General features: G+C 38.1%; 1 protein-coding gene across 1 annotated transcript in view; it reads right to left on the bottom strand.

Annotated features, from left to right (window-relative positions):
* Positions 1-24,496, bottom strand: part of LOC150063186 (ATP-dependent translocase ABCB1-like) — a 52,907-nt gene that overhangs the window by 19,580 nt on the left and 8,831 nt on the right. The window contains exons 7-19 of the mRNA XM_090332858.1: positions 20,601-20,725; positions 15,687-15,858; positions 13,409-13,522; positions 13,153-13,263; positions 12,640-12,765; positions 12,354-12,557; positions 11,854-12,024; positions 7,386-7,547; positions 6,306-6,479; positions 5,433-5,579; positions 4,187-4,294; positions 1,328-1,405; positions 1,118-1,201 (exon numbers count right to left, since the gene is read on the bottom strand). Of these exons, the coding sequence (XP_090188984.1) occupies positions 1,118-1,201; positions 1,328-1,405; positions 4,187-4,294; positions 5,433-5,579; positions 6,306-6,479; positions 7,386-7,547; positions 11,854-12,024; positions 12,354-12,557; positions 12,640-12,765; positions 13,153-13,263; positions 13,409-13,522; positions 15,687-15,858; positions 20,601-20,725 (1,776 nt within the window). The remainder of the gene's footprint in view (positions 1-1,117; positions 1,202-1,327; positions 1,406-4,186; positions 4,295-5,432; positions 5,580-6,305; positions 6,480-7,385; positions 7,548-11,853; positions 12,025-12,353; positions 12,558-12,639; positions 12,766-13,152; positions 13,264-13,408; positions 13,523-15,686; positions 15,859-20,600; positions 20,726-24,496) is intronic.

Below are 24,496 nucleotides of genomic sequence, written 5' to 3'. Positions count from 1 at the left end.
TAGGAATCTTCCAATTAGCAGAGGGCTTTCTAGATCCTCAAGCTAATTTAAGTTAAAATTAAAATAGATATATTTTAGTGGTTTCAGAACATGACCAGTGGTGTCTTCTCCTTTATCTTCAGGCCCTTTCTATCATGGTTTGGTTTCCATCACACTCACAAAGTGGTTCTTTTTTTTTCTTTTTTCATATATTTTTATTGTAATTAATAGAAGGGTTACATTATAGTCATCAGATAGAAGGTACATTGCTTCACAAATATTGATATCCTTTCTCATGTCCTATTTCCCATTTCCCTCACCCTTCTCCCCGCACAAGTTGATTTCCCCCCTTCCCTCTCCTATTTCAAACAACCAATTAAGCATATATAAAATATATGAGATAACAAGGTGAAATATTCACGAAGTGGTTCTACACACCTTTACATCATCACATATGTGAAATGTTCAGCCTCTTACACACTTATCTTAAAACAAGAGGTCATTTGGTGAGCTGTATTGCTGGGTCCTTAAAATTCTGCCTTGATTGTATTTCTAGGATATAAATCTCTCTCTTCTCAGCTACTTCTCACTGTTCTTTACTCTTAGCCTCATCTCATTAACCTCAAAGCTTAGAACATGCTCATTATTGGCTATCATCCAGTCTCCTGGTTTTCAAAGCCACCATGTGGCTGTGTGCATAGTTCACGTGGTAGAATGCTGGCCTAGAAATTGGGAGGACCTGGATTAAATATTCAGGTCTACAAAATGCCACCCCCAAATGTCACCATTAAACTGACTAATTTCCAAATGTCTGTTTCAAATAAGAACTCTGGTCTACTTTCAGACTAGACTTCTCTGAAAGTTGCAGACATACAAAGATACCCACCAGCGGACATCCCCACCATGACATCTAATGTGGACAATATAAACAAGTAATACATCAGGAGGACAGATGATTAGATGATGGATTGTTTTTCTTTTTTAAAGAAAACAATGACCATGAAGACAATGATGACGATGACAACGATGATGAGGACAACAATGACGATGATGACAGCAACAGGTACAATGAGAAAGTGAGTCTCACCCTAAGGCTTACAAGGGAATAAAGATAACTCAAGAGCACAGAGGCGCCTACCCCTTTCACTTGTGCAGCATCATTGGCAAGCCTGGTAGTTAGAGCTCCAGTAGTGTTTCTGGGGTCATCAAACCAGCTCATATCCTTTGGTACACAAGAGAATTTATTAGTTTAAATCTCTAACTATTGGCTCTAAACTTGTGGAGGAAAGTGACATGATCAGGTTTTTTTTTTTGGTCACACCCCAGGGATCCACTATCCCAGTCCTACCTGTCTCAGCATGGATTTGAAAACCATATACCGCAGCCGCCTGGTGAGGATTTCCCCAGCTTTGCCAAATGTGTAGCCCTGTGAGGAACAAGAACATGCTATACAAAAGATCAGTCAGAAACACAGGCACCTGTTACAGAAAAGGAAGGGGTTGGATGTCATTGCTAAGACCAAGTCACAAAGCTAGATTTCTGTGGTCAGGCTGGCGGCATTTCTAAGAGCATATGCTACTGTGCAAGCTACAGGGCTACCCTGGAGATCAGGACAGCACAGTGTGCTTTAGGACCTGGCTCTCTTCCTATCAGACAGCCAACGGGCTGACCAGGGATTTACTACTAGCGTGTTCCTTTGTCCACCGCTCCCGCTGTCCCCCAATCCCAGCTAACTTTCTTCTTCAGTGAACGAGGTCTCATCTCTCACTGAGGAAGCCGATATTGTTCTAAAAGCAGGTGGTGCTCAAAACAAACAGTTACATTTTGCGTCATCAAAATTGGAACTTGAAGTATAATGTAGGAAATTAGGAATTTGTACTCACCCTAGGCAGCAAGCTTGTAGATGACAAAGGTATCTAAGTTTCAGGTTTAAGATGAAAATCCCACAATTTTTTTTTCCTTTGCCAGTCCTGGGCTTGAGCTCAGGGCCTGAGCACTGCCCTTGGACTTTTCTCAAGGCTAGAGTTCTACCACTTGAGCCTAGAACCACTTCTGGCTTCTTTCTATGTATGTGGTACCAAGGAATCGAACCCAGGTCTTCATGAATGCTAGGTAAGCACTTTACCACTAGGCCAAACTCCCGGCCCCAAATCCCATAATTTTAAACTAAAACATGTTAAGGAGGAAGCCAGGCCAAGAGAGAACTGTCTGCACTCAATGCCCTCTCCCTTCATGACTATTAACTTCTGAGCCTGGGAAGAGGGAGTACAGTGACTCTGCTGAGATGTGGAATAGGAATGGACTGCTGTGCTAGGCCATATTGGGGGAGGAAGGACCACGGGTCCTTACTCCAGTGATCTGGTAACACAGGACTAAAAGGAAGCAGTGCTCTGGTTGGGAATAGGCAGCTTACAGAAGATGTCTTTTACAGGCATGTGGGAGCAGAATAGAAACAACTGTTTGGTGCAAGGTATGAGTTGGAGGTCAGGGGAGTCCCTGACAGCAGCCTTGGGACTCCTGCAGTTAAGAGAAACAGAAGAGGGAGCCAACCTGCTCTGCAGTCCTAATTAGTTTACCCAGCATTGCTGAGAGAGGGGGAAGAAACAAAGAGCACAAGTGAGGGAAAAAACCAGTTCCTCCAAGTGGTCCTGACAAGGAGGATCATGGAACTGAAGGCCAGGTGGTGCCTTAGACCCATCAGATCACTACAGGAAGTGGGTCACACACGTGGCTTTGCAGTTTGTACTGTAATGCTAAGCAACTTCTGCAAATACCAAATACACACAAAAGCCATGCAGGAAGGCGGAGGAGAAATATCACATCCACGATTAAGTGAGATTTGCCTAAAATTCTTATTGTTTCTTATATCCACCTGGAAATGATCACAGGAAGGTTTCAGCTATTGCAAAAAATGGAACATGCAGTTTCTTCCTTGCCTCAGGAAAATGACTATCAATTTTTTTCTGAAAGCTATCTTTCACTAACACTGTACTTTGCAGACATTATCTCATTAAATCCTTAAGACAACCCTATAATCGCCATGCTTCAGGAGAAACAGCTTCAGGGAGGATGATGAGCTGCCCAAGGCTGTGTCAGAAGGTTGTAGAGCTGGAATCTGAACCCAGGTCCATGAGAAATCTAATGAGAATCAGGCCCCAGCTCTTGATTCTTGTCCCATTGAGTTCATTGCTCCATTTGGCAAGTGTGCCACAATTAGCCATCCCCAAAGGTCAAAGCTGAAAGTGAAATGCTCAAGGCCTATCTCCAAATTCCTTACCATCTTCACACAGAGAAAGCTGCACCGTTTCCAAATGCCTGTGGTATTAACAGTTAGTGTGATACTCTTGTATGTATTTAAATGTTCCATGTATCCTAAAATGGTTCAACTCTTCCATGGAACTTTACTTAATTAAAAAAGGCTTAATTTTCATGTGCCTCCAATACAGTCTAGAAAATATTCTATTTTAAATGTGTTAAATAAGAAACTATTCAGAATCAGGTAAAAAAAATATCCTATGTGGCCAATCTTTTCTTTATTGTTATTATAAAGGTGATGTACAAAGGGATTATAGTTTCATAGATGACCAACCTCTTTATTTACTGGCATGTGATTCTTTACTATTGCTTTATAAGGGCCTGGACACTTATCATATTATCTTTCTTAATTATCAAGAGGCAACAGTACCCCACTTAACATATAAAGAAGCTGAAGCTAAGACAGTTTAAAGAACTTATTTTTTTCAGTGACACATAATTAAATACATGTACAAGTAATAGCCAAGCCCAAGTCACCAAACCCACACTGTATTGTCTATTCATTCCAAACACACACACACACACACACACACACACACACACACACACACACACACTCACGCATTTAGTGCCAGTATTTGCCTTTGAACTCAGGACCTAATGCTCTTTCTTGAGTAGATGGATTACAGGTATGAGCCACCAGTCCCCACTATTCCAGACTTCTGGTGTTCTGAATATTTTATCCACATGACATACAAAAATATATACATTGACGGTACAAATAGTCCCTACAGATATATTTTGAATATTGATATTGTTTTCATTATTGAGGAATCTTTCTCATTTAGCTAAAGCTGAAGTTTTCAAAACTAAAATTAAAATTATTACAAGGAAAATTGCATGTATATTTATACATCCCCCACTAAGGAAATTAAGGAAGATAGATATTTACCTGAAGAAAAAATGTAATAAAAGAAACAATTCCAATGAACAGAAACATAAGTGAATATAGGTTACTATTCTGTCTTTTCCTTTCAGAATCATCATTTGTTGCAAAAACCTGAGAAAATATTTAAAGGGTTGTTAGTTCATTCACTGAAGGAATTGCTCTAGATCTGACTGCATTCTTTCTGTCACAATTCTGGGGTTCAATGGAGCTGTAGTGCACTAGAAAACAGGATTGGCTTTGGGGACACTGATGATCTTAAGGGAACCTATATTCTGACTCCTTAGAGACCAAGGCAAACCAAGAGGTCATCACACATTGAGCCAATGAGTTTTTGCTCAGGTTGCTTCTTGGAGTAAGGAATGCCAACCTCTGTATGGAGAAGAAATGCAAAGATACAGTTTCCTCTTCTTTGATGGGTATCTACTTTGCATGGCAATGCATGGAATTATTTTGTGTCCTGAGGTATCTGGAGAGAATCTGTAGAGGAACGCTTACTGACAAGGGAGATTCACACAGGCTTTCAGAAAGAAATTCTCCAGCCAGAACTCTTTGTTGGGTAGCCAGTTAGAGAGCTGGCTGGGAACCATACCCTACTGAGAAAGCACCAGTTGTGGGAATTTTTCCAGAGATGGTTAGAGGACTAATAGGACATTTTGGACTCAAGGAGAATGAGCACAGAGAATATTTCCAGAGGGAAAGGAAACATGCTTTAATATTCTCTCTCTGTCTCTCTCTATCTGTCTCTCTGTCTCTGTGTCTATGTCTCTGTGTCTATGTCTCTGTGTCTCTGTCTCTGTGTCTGTCTCTGTCTCTCTGTCTCTATCTCTCTCTGTGTGTCTCTGTGTCTCTGTCTTCCCCCCCCCTCTGTCTCTCCTTCTGTGTCTCTCTCATTCCAGATAGCTCATTCTTAACTCAGAGAAGCAAGGAGGAAGCTCTTTTACACACTGGTGAAATACTCAATGTTGACAGTTACAGAAAAGCCATTTGACCAACTTTGTTGACAATTTCAGAGAACTGAAGTCCAGGAATGTAAGAAAGCATCAGAGCCCCAGATAGAAACCAGGACAAGGGAATGCTTACAAAAATAACTTTCCTCTAATAAACAAGATAACTACTCTTACATCTTTAAGCCTGATGATTTCACATTAAGGGTTTTCTTTGTGTTGCATATGCACCGCGATATAAATAGTTCATGCATTGTCTAGTCATGACTCACTTGTAGATACAGAAAATAGGTATAAACTCTTACCGCTATAATCTTTGAAAATATAACTGCAAATGCGGGCTGCATACTTCCATTGATAGTGGCACAAAATACACCAACTACTAAATAAGGCCATTCAGTTAAATTCAGCTTTAGTATCCTCCAAAAGGAAACAGGAGGAACAACTTCATCCTAGGAAACATGGAATATTATATGATATTATAGTTTTTAGATGAATTTATTATGATTTTGTGATCTATGGTTTCTTCACAGAAAAAAATTTTAAAGATTAATATATCTCATTGTTATCCCTTATAAGTAGATGGCTATTCAGTTACAAGAACAACATTGACAGTCTGTGACAGTAACTTTTCCTTATTTGATAAACGAGTCGTACATTTTTTGGCAATAAAGAAGTTTGAACTCAGTGCTTCATATTTTCTAGGTCCGCCCTCTATCACTTGGTTTAGATGTTTTTCAGACTAAGTTTCACTTTTTTCCTGCGTCTACAGGAACTGCCTTCAGATTATGGTCTTCCTATCATTGGTCTCTCCAAGAATTACAAGCATGATCCATTGTGCCCAGCCTACAATTAAATAATGCTTCTACAAACATTTACTCTTGGCTTGACATTCAGAAGATGACAAGAACCTTTAGGAGAAAGGCTAAGTTTCTAAACAGAATTTCAATTTTATATTTGAAAGCCCAGTATGATCTCTGTACATTAAAAGTTTTTAATTCTGAAAATTTTTAATTAATTCTCATTTTTAGCCTCAAACTGTAAAAACAGTGACATGTGATTTCTAGAAGTCTTTGGAGGATTCTAGAAAACAAATTCTTATTCTTACCTCTACCCAAGACCCAGCCTACACCATGAGGAGACACAATGGAACAAAAACTTTGCATCTTCATGCATACCTGGTCATCTTTTATACTAAGTTTTCTGTCATGGCCTTGTGGTCCTCGGATACTCCGGCAAGTTGATCGCCTTCTTAGACTAGATTCTGGATCTTTTGAAGATGTTTCCAAGGCATCAAATTCACTTCTGGATTCACAAACTTCACTTTCGTATTCAGTATTATGCCCTTCTGTCTGAAAAGAACAAGAAATATGCATTAGCTGGTTAGTCTTAATTAACTAGTGAAATTTTCTCAATGGTAATTGAGAAACTAAGGACATGGTAATTGCTTTAAATAGTAAGACAAGATGAAATTAAATTGCTGTTTCTTTATGTGCGACATACCAAAAAGGAAAACCACTAAGTAAGAATGATTTCTACTGAATATACTGAAAGGACAGAACATTCTTTCCAAGCATCTTTCTAGTTACCTCCTTTCTATGGATATGGGCTTAATCATGTTTGCTTTGGACCAAAGCTGTCAACAAAAGTATGGGAGAGAAGCCAAGGCAAGTCACATCTGCTATTTAAAATTTTCTAGAAGCTGTATTTGAAGAGAAAGATGGAAATAAACTTAAAACATAGATTTAATATAATCAAATATATGCCAGTTATGATTGATATGCAACGACATTATGCTCTTAACATGGATCAATGTGAAAGATTGGCATGGTTTGTGCTTATTTTGGACTGTTTTTAGAATTGGATGTGCATTTTCTCATTTTAGATTTCACATGCGTGTGTATTGTACATTAGCCTAGCCACCTGACCTCCTCTATTACTTTCTTTTTCTCTTTTCACCTTCCCCGACTCTTAAACAACAGTTCAAACCTACATGTTCAGCAGTCAGTCCCCTGTGGCTGCTAGCTGCTTTAGTGGATAGTTCAACTTTAAAACTTAACCTTAATTACCCTTATTTAAGGTATTTTCTCTTTTCAAGAAAAGAATCTAAAATACCAGCCTGCTCTGAGGTACTTTGTCCTACTTTTCAAGATAATCGAGTCAAGTAACATTTACCTTTAGCACTAAACACAGCAATATCAGCTTACAGCAAAAAAATAAATAAATCATAAAATTAAAAAGTGTACGTTAAACCATACCTGCATTGTGACGAGTTTGTAGTAAACACCTTTCTCTCTCATGAGCTCATCATGATTTCCTTTCTCCACAATGACTCCATCCTCAAACCCAGCAATGACATCAGCACTTCGAACTGTAGACAGGCGATGAGCTATCACAATGGTGGTCCGCCCTTCTCTGGCCTAAGGAGACAGAGGTGTGGCTTCTGACTATGCTAATCACTAATCGTTACAACTCAAAACCCACCCAACCAACTTGCATTTACCAAACATGGATGCTTTGGATATTGGAAAAGCATCAATGCGATAAGGAGATAGTCTCTGAATGATAAAAGAATAGTTGATTGATAATGGTTTAAAATGTTTTTGCTAAAATAAATTCAAAGACAAATATCACATGCACATATTTTAAGATTTTTTTATATTTCTTGCATTTCATTTTACTGAGCATTTATCTTTGTAAATGTGTAGTAATCAGTGATTTGTACAAATTTTGCAGGCAATCAATCTAAACAAAGAGGTCAAGGTAGTATATTGATATATAGCAGCTAGCATTAGTCCTAAAATTAATAACATCCTCTATCTCACAGGACCATGTGGATAATAAAAACACACAAATATGAGGCAATGAAGTTTAGACTCCTGCATCATATTGCCTTTGACTTAAGTCTAGGTTCTACTACTATCAACTCCAGAAATTTATCAAAGCAGAACTACAATTCAGAGATACAGATACAGACTGAACTATGGCTGACACCTTATCTGTGTGAGGCTGCTTATTCCTGTGCAAAATGGAGACGAGGTGAATACTGCTAGGGTGGCTAAGCTCTTATGTGATAAATAGAGAAACTTAGCACTATACTTGTACATAGAAGTGCTTAAATACTTGTTCCTATCTATAACATTATGGAGAAAACTGAAGCGCTATTTAAAAACTTTCAAATGTCCTATCTTATCTTAAACTTGACATGGAAGAAGAACTTATGCGAAATTCCTTTAGTCTTATTATTCTCAATAAATGAAATTTCTGTTATTCTGTATTTCTCACCAGTACCAAGTAAGAACATTTAAAATAAGCATTCATAAATGTATATTGGTATATATAAAAATTTAGAAGACCCTGAAGAGAAAAAAATACATGTGAGAAAATTGTGGTGGAAGCAACACATAAGTGGATTATTTAACACAAATTGTGCCTGTTTTTCACAAAAGGAGCCAATGTTCAAATGCATGTTTTCAATATCGTAACCAAGGCTAATATTTTTCCTTTTTTTTTTTTTGCCAGTCCTGGGCTTGAGCTCAGGGCCTGAGCACTGTCCTTGGACTTTCTCAAGGCTAGAGCTCTACCACTTGAGCCTCAGCACCACTTCTGGCTTTTTTTCTATGTATGTGGTACCTAGGAATTGAACCCGGGTCTTCGTGCATGCTAGGCAAGCACTCTACCACTAGGCCAAACTCCCGGCCCTTTTTCTTTTCTTTTTTTTTTTTTTGCCAGTCTTGGGCCTTGAACTCAGGGCCTGAGCACTGTCCTCAGGCTTTCTCAAGGCTAGGGCTCTAACACTTGAGCCACAGCATAATTTCTGGCTATTTCCATGTATATGTGGTACAGAAGAATCAAACCCGGGTCTTTGTGTGAATGCTAGGCAAGCACTCTACCACTAGGCCAAACTCTGAGCCCCACCAAGGCTAATTTTTATCTGTCATTATTTATTTTTTAAGTTTCATTTTTATTATTTTATTTATTGATACCCCTTCTCATGTTTTTGTCCCTATTTCCCCTCCCCTCACCCCCTCCCAATTGTCTTGTTTTCCCTCTTCCCTTTTTTATTTCAAATAAACAAATAAATGTATTTGTAATATACCAGGTAACAAAGTCAAATACAGAGTCTAGAGTGCTAACCATTACACATGGAACCGAGTCAAATACAATAACAATATGAGGTTAACCAAAGGGAAACAAAAGAGAAGAGAAAAAAACATAGTACACTAGGTGCAACAATCACACAAAATAAAGCTCTTGTTTCCATGTTTCCATATCCTAGAGATCTTTTCATTTAGTCTCAACCTATATTGCTTTCCATAGTGGTTGAATGAGTTTGCACTCCCACCAACAGTGTAGTAGTGATCCCTCCTGGTCACAACCCTGCCAGCATCTGTTATTATTAGCTTTCTTGATTATGGCCATTCTAACTGGAGTGAGGTGAAATCTCCAAGTTGTTCTGATTTGCCTTTCTTTTATATCTAAGCCATTAGTTCTTCTTTTTTGAATTGGTTGTATTTTCTTTTTTGTTATTGTGATTAATAAAAGGATTACATGATATTTGCCATATAGAAGGTGCATTAATTCACATATATTGATACCATTACACATGTCTTGGTCCCCCTTACCCTCCCCTCCATCCTCCCATCTTGGTTTTCCCCCCTTCCCTATCCAATTTCAAATAATCCAATACAAATAAATCCAATATATCAGATAACTAAGTGAGATACTGTAACAATATGAGATAACCAAGGGACAGCAAAAGAGATGAGAGATAACATAGTACATTAAGGAAAACAATCATTCATTGTATGGCTTTTGTTTCAATATCCTGGAGGTCTTTTCAATTAGCTTCATACTATATGGCCTTATGTATCAAGGATTTGCTCTATTGCAGATCTCTGCTAGTAGAGCCCAAGGTTTCTACTGATTATGACAAATGAGGGAAACCATTGAGCCTATGTTCCTTTGAGTCTGGCTTACTTCACTTAATATGTTTTAAGACTTTCCATTTCCTAACAAATGGGTCGATGTTGTTTTTTCTGACAGCAGCATAGAATTCCATTGTGTACAAATACCACAACTTGTTGATCCACTCATCAACTGAGGGACATCTAGGTTGGTTCCATATTTTTGCTATGGTGAATAATGCTGCAATGAACATTGTTGTGGTAGTGGATTTAGTATGCCCTAGTTTCTGGATGGTTGGGTAAATGCCAAGTGGTGGAATTGCTGGGTCATAGGGGAGCTCTAATGTTTAGCCTTTTGAAGCACTGCCATACTGCTTTCCATAGTGGTTGAACGAGTTTGCACTCCCACCAACAGTGTAGTAGTGATCCCTCCTGGCCACATCCCCTCCAGCATCTGTTGTTATTCGTTTTCTGTTTAAAAGACTACAAAGTATCATGAAATGGGAGTGTATTAATTGGTATTTAGAAATGATCAGAAAAATAAACATAGATGGAAAGGAACCATCTAGAAACTATCACACATTTCTTTTTTTCTACCACAACTTTTTTTATTGTAATTAATAAAAAGATTACATTATATTTGCCAGACAGAAGATGCATTACTGCACAAACATTGCTACCCTTTCTCATGTTTTTGTCCCCGTTTCCCTCTCCCCACTCCCTCCCCTTATCTTGTTTTCCCCCTTTCCCTATCCGACTTCAAATAACCAAATAAACATACATATAATATATCTGATAACAAGATAAGATACTGTAACAATATGAGATAACCAAGGGATGACAAAAGAGATGAGAAATAGCATAGTACATTAAGAAAAACAATCATACATTATATGACTCTTGTTTCTATATCCTGGAGCTCCTTTCATTTAGCCTCATCCTATATGGGCTTATGTACATGGCCTTATGTTTTGCCCTATTATAAACCTCTGTTAGGAGAGTCCAAGGTTTATACTAATTATGACAAATGAGGGAAACCATTGAACCTATAACCATACAACAGACAAAAGCCTCATATCTAAAATATATCAACAGCTCAAAAAATTGAATCACTCCAAAACTAATCTCCAAAGAAATAACCATCCCATTAAAAGATGAGCCAAAGACTTAAAGAGAGTCTTCTCTGAAGAAGAAGTAAGAATGGCCTATAGACACATGAAGAAATGCTCGACATCTCTGGCCATAAAAGAAATGCAAATCAAAACAACTCTAAGATTCCACCTCACTCCAGTTAGAATGGCCAGGATCAAGAAATTTACTAACAACAGATACTGGCAGAGATGTGGCCAGGAGGCCAGTGTAAACACATTCAACTACTATGGAAAGCAATATGGAGGTTCCTCAAAAGACTAAACATAGAGCTCCCCTATGATCCAGCAATTCCGCTACTTAGCATTTACCCACTAGCTCAGAAACAAGGACATACTAAATCCACTAGCACAACCATGTTCATTGCAGCACTATTTACCATAGGAAAGATATGGAACCAACCCAGATTCCCCCTAGGTAGATGACTGGATCAACATGATGTGATATTTATACACAATGGAATTCTATGCTGTCATCACAAAGAATGACATCACCCCATTTTTAAGGAAATGGAAAGACAGAAAAAATCATATTAAGTAAAGTAAGCCAGACTCAAAGGAACACAGACATTTCTTTTTTAAGTAAAGGAATTTCTTTCAAACTAAAGAAGAATGAGCAGTGTATGGGCTCTGCTTTTATAAAACAATTGGTTTCACCTGTTCTTACATACCTTATCCAGAGCCTCCTGCACCACAGCTTCACTTTCTGTGTCCAAGGCAGAAGTGGCCTCATCCAGCAGGAGGATCTTTGGGTTGCGAACCAGGGCACGTGCTATGGCGATTCTCTGCTTCTGTCCACCACTCAGCTGGGCCCCTCTCTCTCCAACCAATGTGTCAAATTTCTACAGAAGAAAAATCCCAGGAGGATTTGGTTAAACAATAAGCTCTCCTAGTCCCTATTTTAAACTGGAAAGTAATTCCCCAAACCATTCAATTCCTACCAGTGATACACTCTACTTCTTTAAAACTTAGCAACAACAGATCTCAATTTCAAAGCAAATGTGTCTACCACTAGATGCTACTGCCGGGGCTTAAGAATCCAAAGCCATCTAGACTTCCTTTGTAGAGTGTCCTCCAAGGTGTCAGTGTTTCTTAACTGTGAGGACTGCAGTAGGTCAAAGCCCTATTCTGTGCATCTCTGAATGGCAAGGAGAAGGACAAGCAGACTCACGTGGGGCAGCTTCATGATGAAGTCATAGGCATTGGCTTCCTTAACAGCCTTCTCAATCTCATCCATGGTGACATTTTCCCAACCATAGCGAATGTTTTCAGCTATTGTGGTGGCAAACAGCACTGGTTCCTGACTCACCACACCAATGATTTCCCGCAGATACCTTACATTGAGGGTCCTGATGTCCTGCCCATCGATGCTGACCTGGAATTGTAAAACAAGTGTGACTTCTCTTCATTTCCAGCTGAAATGGGCACAAGATGAGGTGGCTGCACGTCTCACTCACCACTCCCTCCGTGGGGTCATACAGCCTCTGGATCAGCTGCACGGTTGTGCTTTTCCCACAGCCACTGTTGCCAACCAGGGCCACTGTCTGCCCACTCTGCACTTTCAGGTTGAGTCCCTTCAAGACCTGTGAAGTTGGGTGAGAATAAGCATCAGGTTAGTCCACAGATTCCACATGGGAACTGACACTGAATCCATTCAAATATGTTTTTTTGTTTTAAAAGAAAATCACGAGGGGACTGGGAGTTCGGCCTAGTGATAGAGTGCTTGCCTAGCAAGCACTAAGTCCTGGGTTTGATTCTTCAGTAAAATATACATAGAAAAAGCCAGAAATGGTATGTGACTCAGGTGGTAGAGCTCTAGACTTGAGAAAGCCTAAAGACAGCATTCAGGCTCTGAGGTCAAGTCCCTGGGACTGGCAAAAAAAAAAAAAAAAAAAAAAAAAGGAAAAGAAAAGAAAATCTCTAAGGGAGTCTCAGAAATTCTTCAAATAGAAAATAATTTATTGTGGTACCTTAACTTCCTTTCGAGATGGGTAACTGAAATGAATATTTCTGAATTCCAAATTTCCTTTGATATTATCTGGTTTGTGTCCCCTCATCGAGAAGCTGTTAATTTTTGGCTTCTAAACAGATGAAAAATTGTAGGAGATTATTACAATAACGAGTTTTCAATGACATTTTGTACAGAACTGGATAAAATGAAAATCAGGTTGATTCTGAATTGGGAAGTCTTTCGTGTAGATGATGAAATAGCCATGTGAGACTTACATTGTCTATGATCTTGAAGACTCCATAAGCTGCTCCTCTGGCATTTGCAAATGCTTCAATGTTTGGAGTAGCCTGTCCAACAGTAATAGCCCCAAACAGTACAGAAAAGAAGACCTGAAGAAAGAAACCAAAACCAAACCCAAACAGAAACCCATTAAATGCCTTCATATTTACAATCAATCTTGCCATACTTCCTTGCTTACAACCGAACCAATTCTATTTTTAAATGGCAGAATTGAGACACATGCTATTAAACATATTGGAAAGCCAGACACTGGTGGCTCCCAACTATAATCCCTACTACTTACGAGGCTGAGATTAGAAGCATCGCAGTACAAGGCCAGCTCAGGCAGAAATGTTCATGAGATCCTAAATCCATAGCTGGACATGGCAATGTCTAGTCATTCTAAATGATTCACTAGTCATTATCTCTCTTATCACATGGAGTCAGGACACACCATTCTTGTCATGCCATGTAGCAGAAGAGGGAGAAAAGGCTTGACGAGTTTAGAGGATTTGCTCCACATCTTCAAGATGATAAATATCATAGCTGAAATTTGAATGAATGGGCCTGATGTAAAATCCTGCACTCACTTTTCTGAATGCCTCCAGATCAAGAAGCAGCCTTTGGGTTCAGAAAACAGTGGACTTAACTGCCAGGACTAGGGATGTATGTAGTGGAATGTAAAGAGAGCTTGCCAATGATGTATGAGTCCTTAGGGTTAACTTAGCAGCAGCCCAAATAATATGTAAAATAAAATAATGAAGTAAAATCAGCTGTTAATGCACATCAACCTTAAGCAATGTACATACCATGAGAACCTAGCGTCATCCACAGCATCACTGCACTAAAGAACATTTTTCTGGTAGAAGCTATTGGCTAAATGAACAGCCTCACAAATGTGGTCCATGTCATCGGTTTAAAGAAATCAAACAAAAACAAGAGGTAATTAATTATTACCTCTTGTAATATTAACTACCATTATAATAATAATTGACATGTAGTTCTTATCTCTTCACATTACACATCTGAATTCTAAGAAAGAAAATTGCTTTAAGATGCTCAAAGAAAAATCACTATGCTGTATTAAAAGAGCAAATCTTCTGTGGGAAAACTAGTGCTTCGATTTGAAAGGTGGATCACCATCTTGGGGGCAGGCACAGCCATGTTGACCTATCAGAGAGCCAGGGAAACAAACCAATGCAACAATGCAATACCTGCAGAACTGTTATCATTTCTTCCTGGGAACCAGGCAAGTCCTGTAAACAACTGCTCTCCCAGAAAGATCTTTAATCACTGCTTCTTTTTTTCTTGGTCATTAGTACTTCTACCACTTGTTATCAAGAATTGGAGGAGTTTCTTTTGAGCTGGTTGTAGGTAACCTCATGCAAACTCGACACACTCGACTTATTTGAGATAACTGTTGGATCAATGGCACCTTTCCAGTTTGTAGCCAGGCATTTCCTGTACATTTTCCTGGGATGTTCACATAGCCACTTCTAGCAAGATACAGGGTGAGCTTCATTTACAATTATGTCATTGTCTTGAGGCAAAATAAGCAATCACCCAATGCTAAGACTTGCGTACTTGTACAGAAGTCTACAATGTAAAAGATATTCAAACCGAATTTTCTTTTAGGATGACTACGACTAATTCTATTTTATAAATTTGGTGAAGTGGATTGGCTGCTATTCAAAAAATTCAAAAGCAAGTTAAATTTGGTGTTTTGCTATTTATTGTTGGAATTGTTAAACTTGAAAATAAAAAGAGTCATTTAGTATCAGGTTTCCTACAAGGACATTTTTTTCATTAAATGGACGTTCATGCTAGAGAGATTGATAATGCTAATGTTAGGCGATAAGAGAAATTTGGCAAGAGAACTGCAGGAAAGACTACAAAATAGCTTATTGGATGCATCTAATTTTCTTTTCATTCTTTTCTTTCATTTATTTATTAATTTTTACTAATGCAGCCCTCCCCCTCTCTCTGTCCTGAGCATTCAACTCAAAGCTTCACACTTGTTCTCTGCCATTTTAGCTATCCCCTAGTCCTCTCATATAGTCTTGGTAACTTTGCCCAGGTTAGCCTCAGACTCACAATCTTCCTGCCTCTTCCTCCCCATAATTTGGACTAATAAGCTTGCGGCATTATACCTGGCTTCATCCTTCATTATGTGCAGCATTTAATACTTATTCAAAATACATTCTTTTATCATTACTGTTTCATTGACAGTTTTCATGCTGATTCATTTCTTTTATTTCTCATTTAATAACTTACAGTGAGCACTTGTCCAATAGAATATTCATTGGAGAGGACCAAGGAGGTCCCATACCAGAAAGCCAAAGCATACGATGCATAGATCAGCATGAAGGCAACACCGATGGAAATGTTGGCTGTGATCGCTTTCTTTATTCCCATTCTCTCAGCTTCTTCTAAATTTTTATTGTACCTGGATGAAAGAACAGAATTTATCTCAATACTCAGAACTCATAGAAATAAGTCAGTGTTGCATGATGGTTATTGAGTAGACAGAATGTGTCCAGCCATGGCATACATGTGCTTTCTCCTTTTGTCTATACATTGATCTTTTTTTTCAATTTTTTTTATTTTTTTAATAATTTTTTATTGTAATTAATAAAAGGGTTACATGATATTTGCCAGATAGAAGGTGCATTAATTCACATACATTGATATCCTTTCACATGTCTTGGTACCCATCACCCTCCCCCCCCCCACCACCCAGCCCCCCCATCTTGGTTTTCCCCCCTTCCCTATCAAATTTCAAATAACCAAATACAAATAAATTCAATATATCAGATAACAAAGTATACATTGATCTTATATGTCACTCTTTTTTATTTTTTTGCCAGTCCTGGGCTTTGGCTCAGGGCCTGATCACTGTCCTTGGACTTTCTCAAGGCTAGAGCTCTACCACTTGAGCCTCAGCACCACTTCCGGCTTTTTTCTATGTATGTGGTACCAAGGAATCGAACCCGGGACTTTGTGCATTCTAGGCAAGCACTTTAACCACTAGGCCAAACTCCCAGCCCTTATATGTCACTCTTATTCCTTTTTGTAGAAAAGGAAACCAAGGTTTATGGGTAGTAATTTATTTATGGGAAGAACTATCAGATTTTCTTCTTTGCACCTCAATATATTGAAATCAGTATAGTAATATTTAGCAAGTTCCACAGCACATATTGTCTCACACAGAAAATAAAATAGAAGCAATGGGAAGAATTGTTTTTGCCTTCAAAATATGCATGCTGGCTGGGACTGTTGGTATATGCCTATAACCCTGGCTACCCAGGAAGTAAAGGCAGGAAGATTTTCGGTTTGAAGTTAGCACAAAATTAGTGACACCCTATCTCAAAAACAAATTAATAAAATAGAATTGTGGTTGAGAGAATCCTCCTTTGCATAATCACTCTACACTGAACACAGAGATGGCTGTGACAGCATGCTGAGAATGCTGCAAGGTGAGGTATGTATTACCTTTTGCAGTCAAATATAGTTAATCATACTTTGATACCCATCCATATTAAATGTAAACACATAACAGGTATTTGACATGAGAACATGCAATAGTCCATCATCATGAACTGATAGCAACTTCTTTTTTCCTATGTACACATTCCCCAACACAGATCTGCCATGGTGGCCTTCTGCTGGGGTAGTCTCGCTGGCTTAGTAGCTTGGGCTACCTGAGGCCTTTTGCCACACATTTAAAGTTTTGTAGCCTGTTAACATCACAGAGACCATGAGAAAACTGGTTAAAATTCTTTTAGCATGACATGACGGGACATGTCTACAATTCCAGTACTAAAAATTCCCAAATTCATTAATCTGAGGTCAGCTGAGTTACCAATCTCCAAAAACAAAAACAAATGAACAAATACACATATAAGTGTGCATGTGTGCACACACAGACACACAATTTTTTTCAGTAAATATAAGACATTTCTCAAAGCATGGCAAAAACAAACAAGCAAATAATGACAACACATTTTATTTCAACAATCCTAATGATTTAAAGCTTTTTCCCAAATGATATTGCAAGTATATGTTTAAATCTTCAAAGAATGGAAAATACCTGCTGTTAAGCATAGAAGAAATGATACCTCTAAATTTATCTTCCTTTTAAAGAAACACAAGATTATTATACACAAGAACAGATGGGCAGATACACTACTAGGCCTGAGAGATAGAGTCTGTTGCAAATGTTCAACCAAGGTAAAATTTTCAGGAAAGAGGATAAAGCCTTAAATACTGAGCCTTACATCTGTCATTACATTCTTTATCAGCTCTCGCTGCAAAAACCAGACTACTTGTTGCCTTGTTCAAAGGAGCCTCGAAATGGATAAAATGAAAGAAGCTAATTGCACATAGAATTCATGTTTTGTGGTTTCTGACTATGGACACTACATAATGCAATACTAAGTTTCACTTGAGGATTCATTTCATTAGCAGATACAGCACAGTGCAAGCCCACCCAGGTAGGAGAATATATATTTTATAGCCTTCCTAGCTATGGACATCAGTTACAAAAGCAAGCCACAGAAGTTTACAAAAGAAATATCTATTAAGGATTAATTCTAAATATAAATTTATAATGATATGAGATGTGAAATGAAAATTTCCTCTCAGAACCTGTTTTTCAAAAACACTAAGGTGTATGTATGTGTGTGTGCATCTGTAGGCAAGTACGCACATGTGTGTATGTGCATGCATGCACACATAGGTTACTTCCAGTTTGGAACTTAAGGGTGCATGTATGTGTTTTCCCAATGTAGAAGTTAAGTGAAGGGAAATTTAATGACTTTCTTGGCACAAATTTTCAAGGACCATCCAATCCTCATGATTCCTACCCTATCCTTTCCTTTGCTGCAGATCTTCTTAATGAGACTGTTGTCAAAACCATTTCACTAATCCAACATCCTACGCAGCCTGAGAAAACAACCACACAAGAAGAAGCAACCACAGGAAGAAAGCCATTAAGTCACCATGAAGATAAACGAAATCAGGGAGCAGAGGAAGGCAGAGATCTGAACAACACCCAGTTACTTTCATTTTCAATAAAAATGTCAGTCATATAAAACAATATTTAGAAAGCATCCATTCATAGGGACAGTATGGAAATGACAAAGTAGAAGTGCTTAACAATGGTGTATAAAAATATTCTTCTTAAATGGCATGGGATGTTGGCCAATGATCCAAGTGGTTACTGAGAACAGCAAGGAACAGTTTTTCAGTTAAGAAAATAAAAAGTAAATACTAGTAGACAAACATCTACGTGATATACCTAAGATTAAATTAAGCAGAACAAAGTTTTTATACTTATTGAATCAAAAGCTTTAATAATTTAGGTTAAGTTTCCTTTTCAAGAGAGCCAGCATTCTCAAGTGCCTGTTATTTTGAAGAGAAAGTGGAACATTCGACATGGTTTGCCTGTTTATGCAGAAGCAAAGAAAGCAAGAAATGGAAAGAAAAAAAAACCTGGAGGAGATTGCAAAGTCCAAGAATAAGGTCAATTTTACTTCCAAGTTCAATTCCAAGTCTGGTAATTTGTCATCCTTCTGCCTCCATCTGAACCACTGCATCAACCCTCCCACAGGCCTCCCCACTTCCACGTCTTCACGGCTCCCTCCATTCATCAGGCCCTTCATAAAGAATTGATCCTAAAGCATCACATCAATAGTTGTTCCCCTGTTTAAGGATCTCAGCCCTTGCTCAGGCCCTGGAATAAAATCCTAACTCTTCTCCCATGGCCTGCAAGTTCCCCATATTCTAGTCCTCCCTCCCATGACTTCCAGTCCTGCTTCTGGTATTTTCCAGCATATACAGAAGTCTTTGCCAACTCAGGACCTTTGGAAGGCTGTTCTTCCCACCCAGCCTATCTATCCTTTCTCCTAAGCAGAAGATAAAATGGGCAATTACTACTTTTCTTCACTGCTCAGTTCCCAGCCTAGGTGAACCTTGCTCAGAGATAGCTTTGCTAAATTTGTTTCCCTCATGCACATCTGTTCACTCTTAATTATTAAAAATTAGAATTTCAGACATTAGGCATACCTCTCTAAACAGATATTCCAGTGATTCTCATAGTATTTTATTTTTTAAATATAATTACTCCTAGAGGTTGTATTGTATAGTTGCCTATTAATAAAGCTTAGAATATAAGCTTTATGTGGAGGTGGGATTTATTTGAAGGATTATTTGTTTAAACAAGCTTTTCCATTTATATAGACAGCCAAAAGTGGAAAATAGCTAAGCCATTATGTTAGATTACTAATTTTAAGAAGGCCATTGCTACTAGAGAAACAAAGGCTTTGATAAACATTTTAAAATTCAATAAGTTGCTGTATTATTAGCAGTACAATAAAAGGCAAGAGTCACAAAAATAATACTAAACAACATACAGTGCAGCAGACTTGGAAGTTACTCTTTTTGTTAAATTTTTATCTTACATACATACATAAGGCCATATAGTACGATGCTAAAGGAAAGGACCTCCAGGATATAGAAACAAAAGCCATGTAATGAGTGATTGTTGTCCTTAATGAACTATGATATCTCTCATCTCTTTTGCTGTCCCTTGGTTATCTCATATTGTTACAATATTTTACCTTGTTATCTGATATAGTGTATATATGTTTGTTTGGTTATTTGAAATAGGATAGGGAAGGGGGGAGGAAAATGGTGACCAAGACATGAGAAAGGGTATCAATGTTTGTGAAGTAATGCACCTTCTATCTGGTGAATATAATGTAACCCTTCTATTAATTGCAATAAAAATATATGAAAAAATTTTATCTTACAAATCATGGAGTGTTTCATAATCAAGTAAGAGCCTAAGCATAAAGGAAAGTAAGCCACAGAATAAAATTGCTCTTATGCCAAATAATTATTTATCTTAGAGAACTAGTAATTAGCTTGATAAGACAAAATTCATCAGAGAAAAATAGGTTGTTTAGTCATCTTTATGTCCATGTGCATCTAGAAAGCTCTAAAATCTCATTTACTTAGCTGTAGTTACAAGTTAGACTGTTAATAATTCTGTAATCAATCAAGTATGTTTTAAAAATAAACATATTTATGATGGAAAACATACTTATAATTAACCTGTCAACCTGAAGAGCACATGAGATGACCCAGTACTTCACATTTCTAATTATTTTACAAAGAAGCTCAAACCTTTCAAGTTCTTTGCTTTGTCCTCCAAAAGAAATCACAGTTCTGATGGCTGCTAAGACTTCTTCAGCCACTGCCCCAGCTTTTGCATATGCCAAGAGTTCTTTATCAGTAAATGAAGACAATACCTGTTTAAAAATGCAACTTCACATATTTAATTTTTTAAGTTTTAAATACACAGAGGCTGCTAGTAAATTAACGCATATGAGAACCTTCCATGATGTTTTATATTTTGGCATATACATTCACTCAAAAGAAGCCACCTCAAGTTCTTTTTAGATCAAGAAGTTAGATTAATGGCAAACTTTCCAACAATAACCTCATGAGTTCTCTTCCAAATACATGCACTGGGAATGTTCGGGAGATGCTAATTTTCAGAATAGAAAATACATGCCACACCACTTATGAACAAATACAAAGTGCCAGCAGCATGTTAAGGAAACGTGTTGTGTTCCCAAGATAGCTACTGTTAACAATACTCCCATCCCGAAGTGTTAAGGTGGAAGGAAGAAGAATGCAGGAGACCAAGCAACTTCAAGAGGGTCTCCCATGCCAGGATAAATACAGAGTTTCCTCTGCTGGTGCTGCTGGGAGAAACATTATGTTCAGCCACAAGGGAGGTCTTTGTTTCCTGGATTCTCTTTGATCCTTCTGTTTGATTGGTGAATATTTATTCTGTAGACAGAACATTCTGGTCACTTCATATGCACAAGATCTCATTAGTTCTCAATTGCATGGTGAAAATAGATTTATCTCTCCTAGTATAAATATGACTTAATGGAAATATAAGCAGATAAGGAATTTGCTATGTGGATTCAGGATTCCAATTTGAGTTCCTATTGCTTCCAAGTGTGAACCAATAATCCTTAAAATGAATCCCTCCCTGAAACAAGACATGGACATATGAACTATTATGAAGCTGGATCAATTGTTGTGGGCAAAGCAATGTGGTTACAACAATGTGTGTAGCGAAGTGTCTCACCATCAAATAAGTATTGTATATAATCAATTTATAATAAACTCCCCAGTTGAACAATAGCACAGTCTTTCAATATATCATTCACATGTGTCTTGAAGCTCACTTCCCTCTGTAATAAGACTTCCTTCTTGGCATGAAAAGATCATAGTTGTTTTGATTTTTAAGTATACATTACTTCCTTTCTTGTGTGAAAATAAAAGAAGTAAGCATAGATGGATAGATAGATAATGAGGGAATGAGTATTTATTAATGATGTTCTATGGGCAGACACTGCACTGTATATATCTGTTCTGTTTGGTAACTAAATGATATTCCACTGATTCACCAGACCTTCCTGCCTTCTAACAGTCTTCTTCCTAGGACTGTCCCTCTATTATCTTCTGATTGCTGCACAGCACTGGGTCTGTATTAGGATATTGGCTCCACCCTGAGCAAACAGGTCTGCAGAGTACAAGGAGCTCACAGGACCTGCTTTAGCAGTGCTTCTCAGTTCCTCTGGAAACTGAGATACACCAGTTCACACTGGAAGTGGCCACCAACAAGAGATTTATGAAGAAATATTTTTATTTTGCCAGTCCTGGGATTGAGTTCAGGGCCTGAGCACTGTCCTAGGACTTTCTCAAGGCTAGGGTTCTACTACTTGAGCCTCAGCATCACTTCCGGCTTTTTTCTATGTATGTGGTTCTGAGGAATCAAACTCGGGTCTTTGTGCAAGCATTCGACCACTCAGCCAAACTTCTGGCCTGAAACATTTTAAAAATAGGAGTTCAAAGTGTTATTTTGTTTGTGTTAATGTGCCAAGGGCCATACTGAATTCTTTTTCCTTCTTCGACCTTCCATACTTCTAAGAAAAACAAAATATTGCAGAATCTTCACTAGAGTGGCTATTTTTCCCCTTTTTGTCAGTTGTGGGGCTTGAACTCTGGACCAGGACGCTGTCCTTGAGCGCTTTAGCTCAAGGTTAGTGCTGAACCTTGTGAGCCACAGTGCCACTTCTGGTTTTCTGGTGATATGAGTCTCATGGACATTTGTGCCCAGACTGTTTTTGAACTGTGGTCCTCAGATCTCAGCCTCCTGAGTAGCTAGGGTTATAGGCATGAGCCACCAGCACCAGGATGAGTAGCTATTTTTTTTAAATTTTTTATTGTCGGGGTAGCAAGTAGCTATTTGTTAAAGAAGCTATGAATGCTGAAATAGCAACAAAACTTCTCAAAGCTTTTCTCAGGTATAAGAAAAACCAACTTCTAATATTCCTCTAATATGAAGAATAGTAAGATGTGGCATTCCTATGATTAGCTTTATCCATAATAGCTACAAAAAAGATCACTAACCCATCCATCTTTCTAAACCCCGTGATTCTTATTAAAGAGTAAAAGGTATTAGCTTAAGACATGTGGAACTGTTATTTCTATAAAAGAATCTAACATAGGTATTGATGTATTATTCAAACAAATATATTTAGAAGCAACATTATAGAGTGCTATAGGAATTTTCATCATTAAACACTTCTCAATGTACATTTTTGTTGTAATTTGATATTTTGTTGTAATTTTTATGTTTTATCTTAAGTTTTAGTTAATTGCAGATTCTCTTGTAGTTGCAGAGAATAATAACAATAGAGTGACACATGCAACCAGAAATCCAGCAATGTTATCCACACTTGCTTCTTTCCATGCACTCATGAATGTATATACATGTAGTTCTCTGAACCCTTATCATCTACAGCAACTCATGTGACCCACATGTTGGATCCATCACAAATCACAACAATTCCTCTTGCTATCTTTGTTTTGTTTTGTTTTTACCATGGGGCTTGAGCTCTGGGCCTGAGAGCTGCCCCTGAGCATTTTTTGCTCAAGGCTAGCACACTCTACCACTTGAGTAAGAGTGCATTTCTGGGTGATGTGTGTGTGTGTGTGTGTGTGTGTGTGTGTGTGTGTGTGTGTGTGTGATTAATTGCAGACAAGAGTCTCACAGACTTTCCTGCCAGGTCTTGCACTGAATCATGATCCTCAGATATCAGCCTCCTGAAAAGTTAGGATAACAGGTACAAGCCACCTATGCCTGGCTTCATGCTATCTCTTGTAACTACAATAGGGTCTGTATACTTCTGGTCCCTAGAAATTGATCCGAGTTGTTCACATACCGATTTTGTGGATTTTTTGTTGTGTTGTTGTTGCTGTTTTTTACTTTTTTATGGTTGGATGACATTTTTCTGTTTAAGGAGATCTAGATTCATGAAGTAACAAGTTTAGGCTGTTTCTTGTTAATTTTTAGGCCTATGTAGGTCTAGTCCCTTCAGTGCCATTGTTAAAATGCCCGGTCTTCCTCCACTGAATTGCTAGACATAAATTTATAGGTCACTTTGTTCTGTGTGATAATGGTATGTCAAGTTAAGTTCTGGTTGACCTCCCATTACTTATATCTTTTACTACATAAATTTCTATGACTTTACTTTGTTATGTAGAGCTCAACAAAAGCTGTATGCTATGTAAAACTTTTCACCAAATACCTAGATGGACATTAAATCTTTAACAATGTGAATTACAACCCCACCCAGAAAGGGAAACTAAATTTTACAAAATCAGTGGAGGTGGGGCTGGGAGTTTAGCCTAGCGGTAGAGTGCTTGCCTAGCATGCACGAAGACCCGGGTTTGATTCTTTGATACCCACATACATAGAAAAAAAAGCCAGAAATGGTGCTGTGGCTCTAGTGGTAGAGCTCTAGCCTTGAGAAATCCCAAGGACAGTGCCTAGGCACTGAGTTCAAGGTCCAGGACTGGCAAAAAAATTCAGAGGATGCTGTGTTAAGGAGGGAAGGCCACTTCTCCGGTCCTCCATGAGAATTGGAGAATATGGATATACATGTGTCCAGGAGTAGAGAATATTTTCACAAATTAGTCATGGATTTGAGTATGTA

Source organism: Megascapheus bottae, chromosome 5 (assembly GCF_031878675.1).
Source record: "Megascapheus bottae isolate mThoBot1 chromosome 5, mThoBot2.hap1, whole genome shotgun sequence".
In the NCBI taxonomy this organism is placed as follows: Eukaryota; Metazoa; Chordata; class Mammalia; order Rodentia; family Geomyidae; genus Megascapheus; species Megascapheus bottae.
The sequence above is the reverse complement of the archived record's forward strand: the minus strand, read 5'-3'. Positions and strand labels throughout refer to the sequence as shown.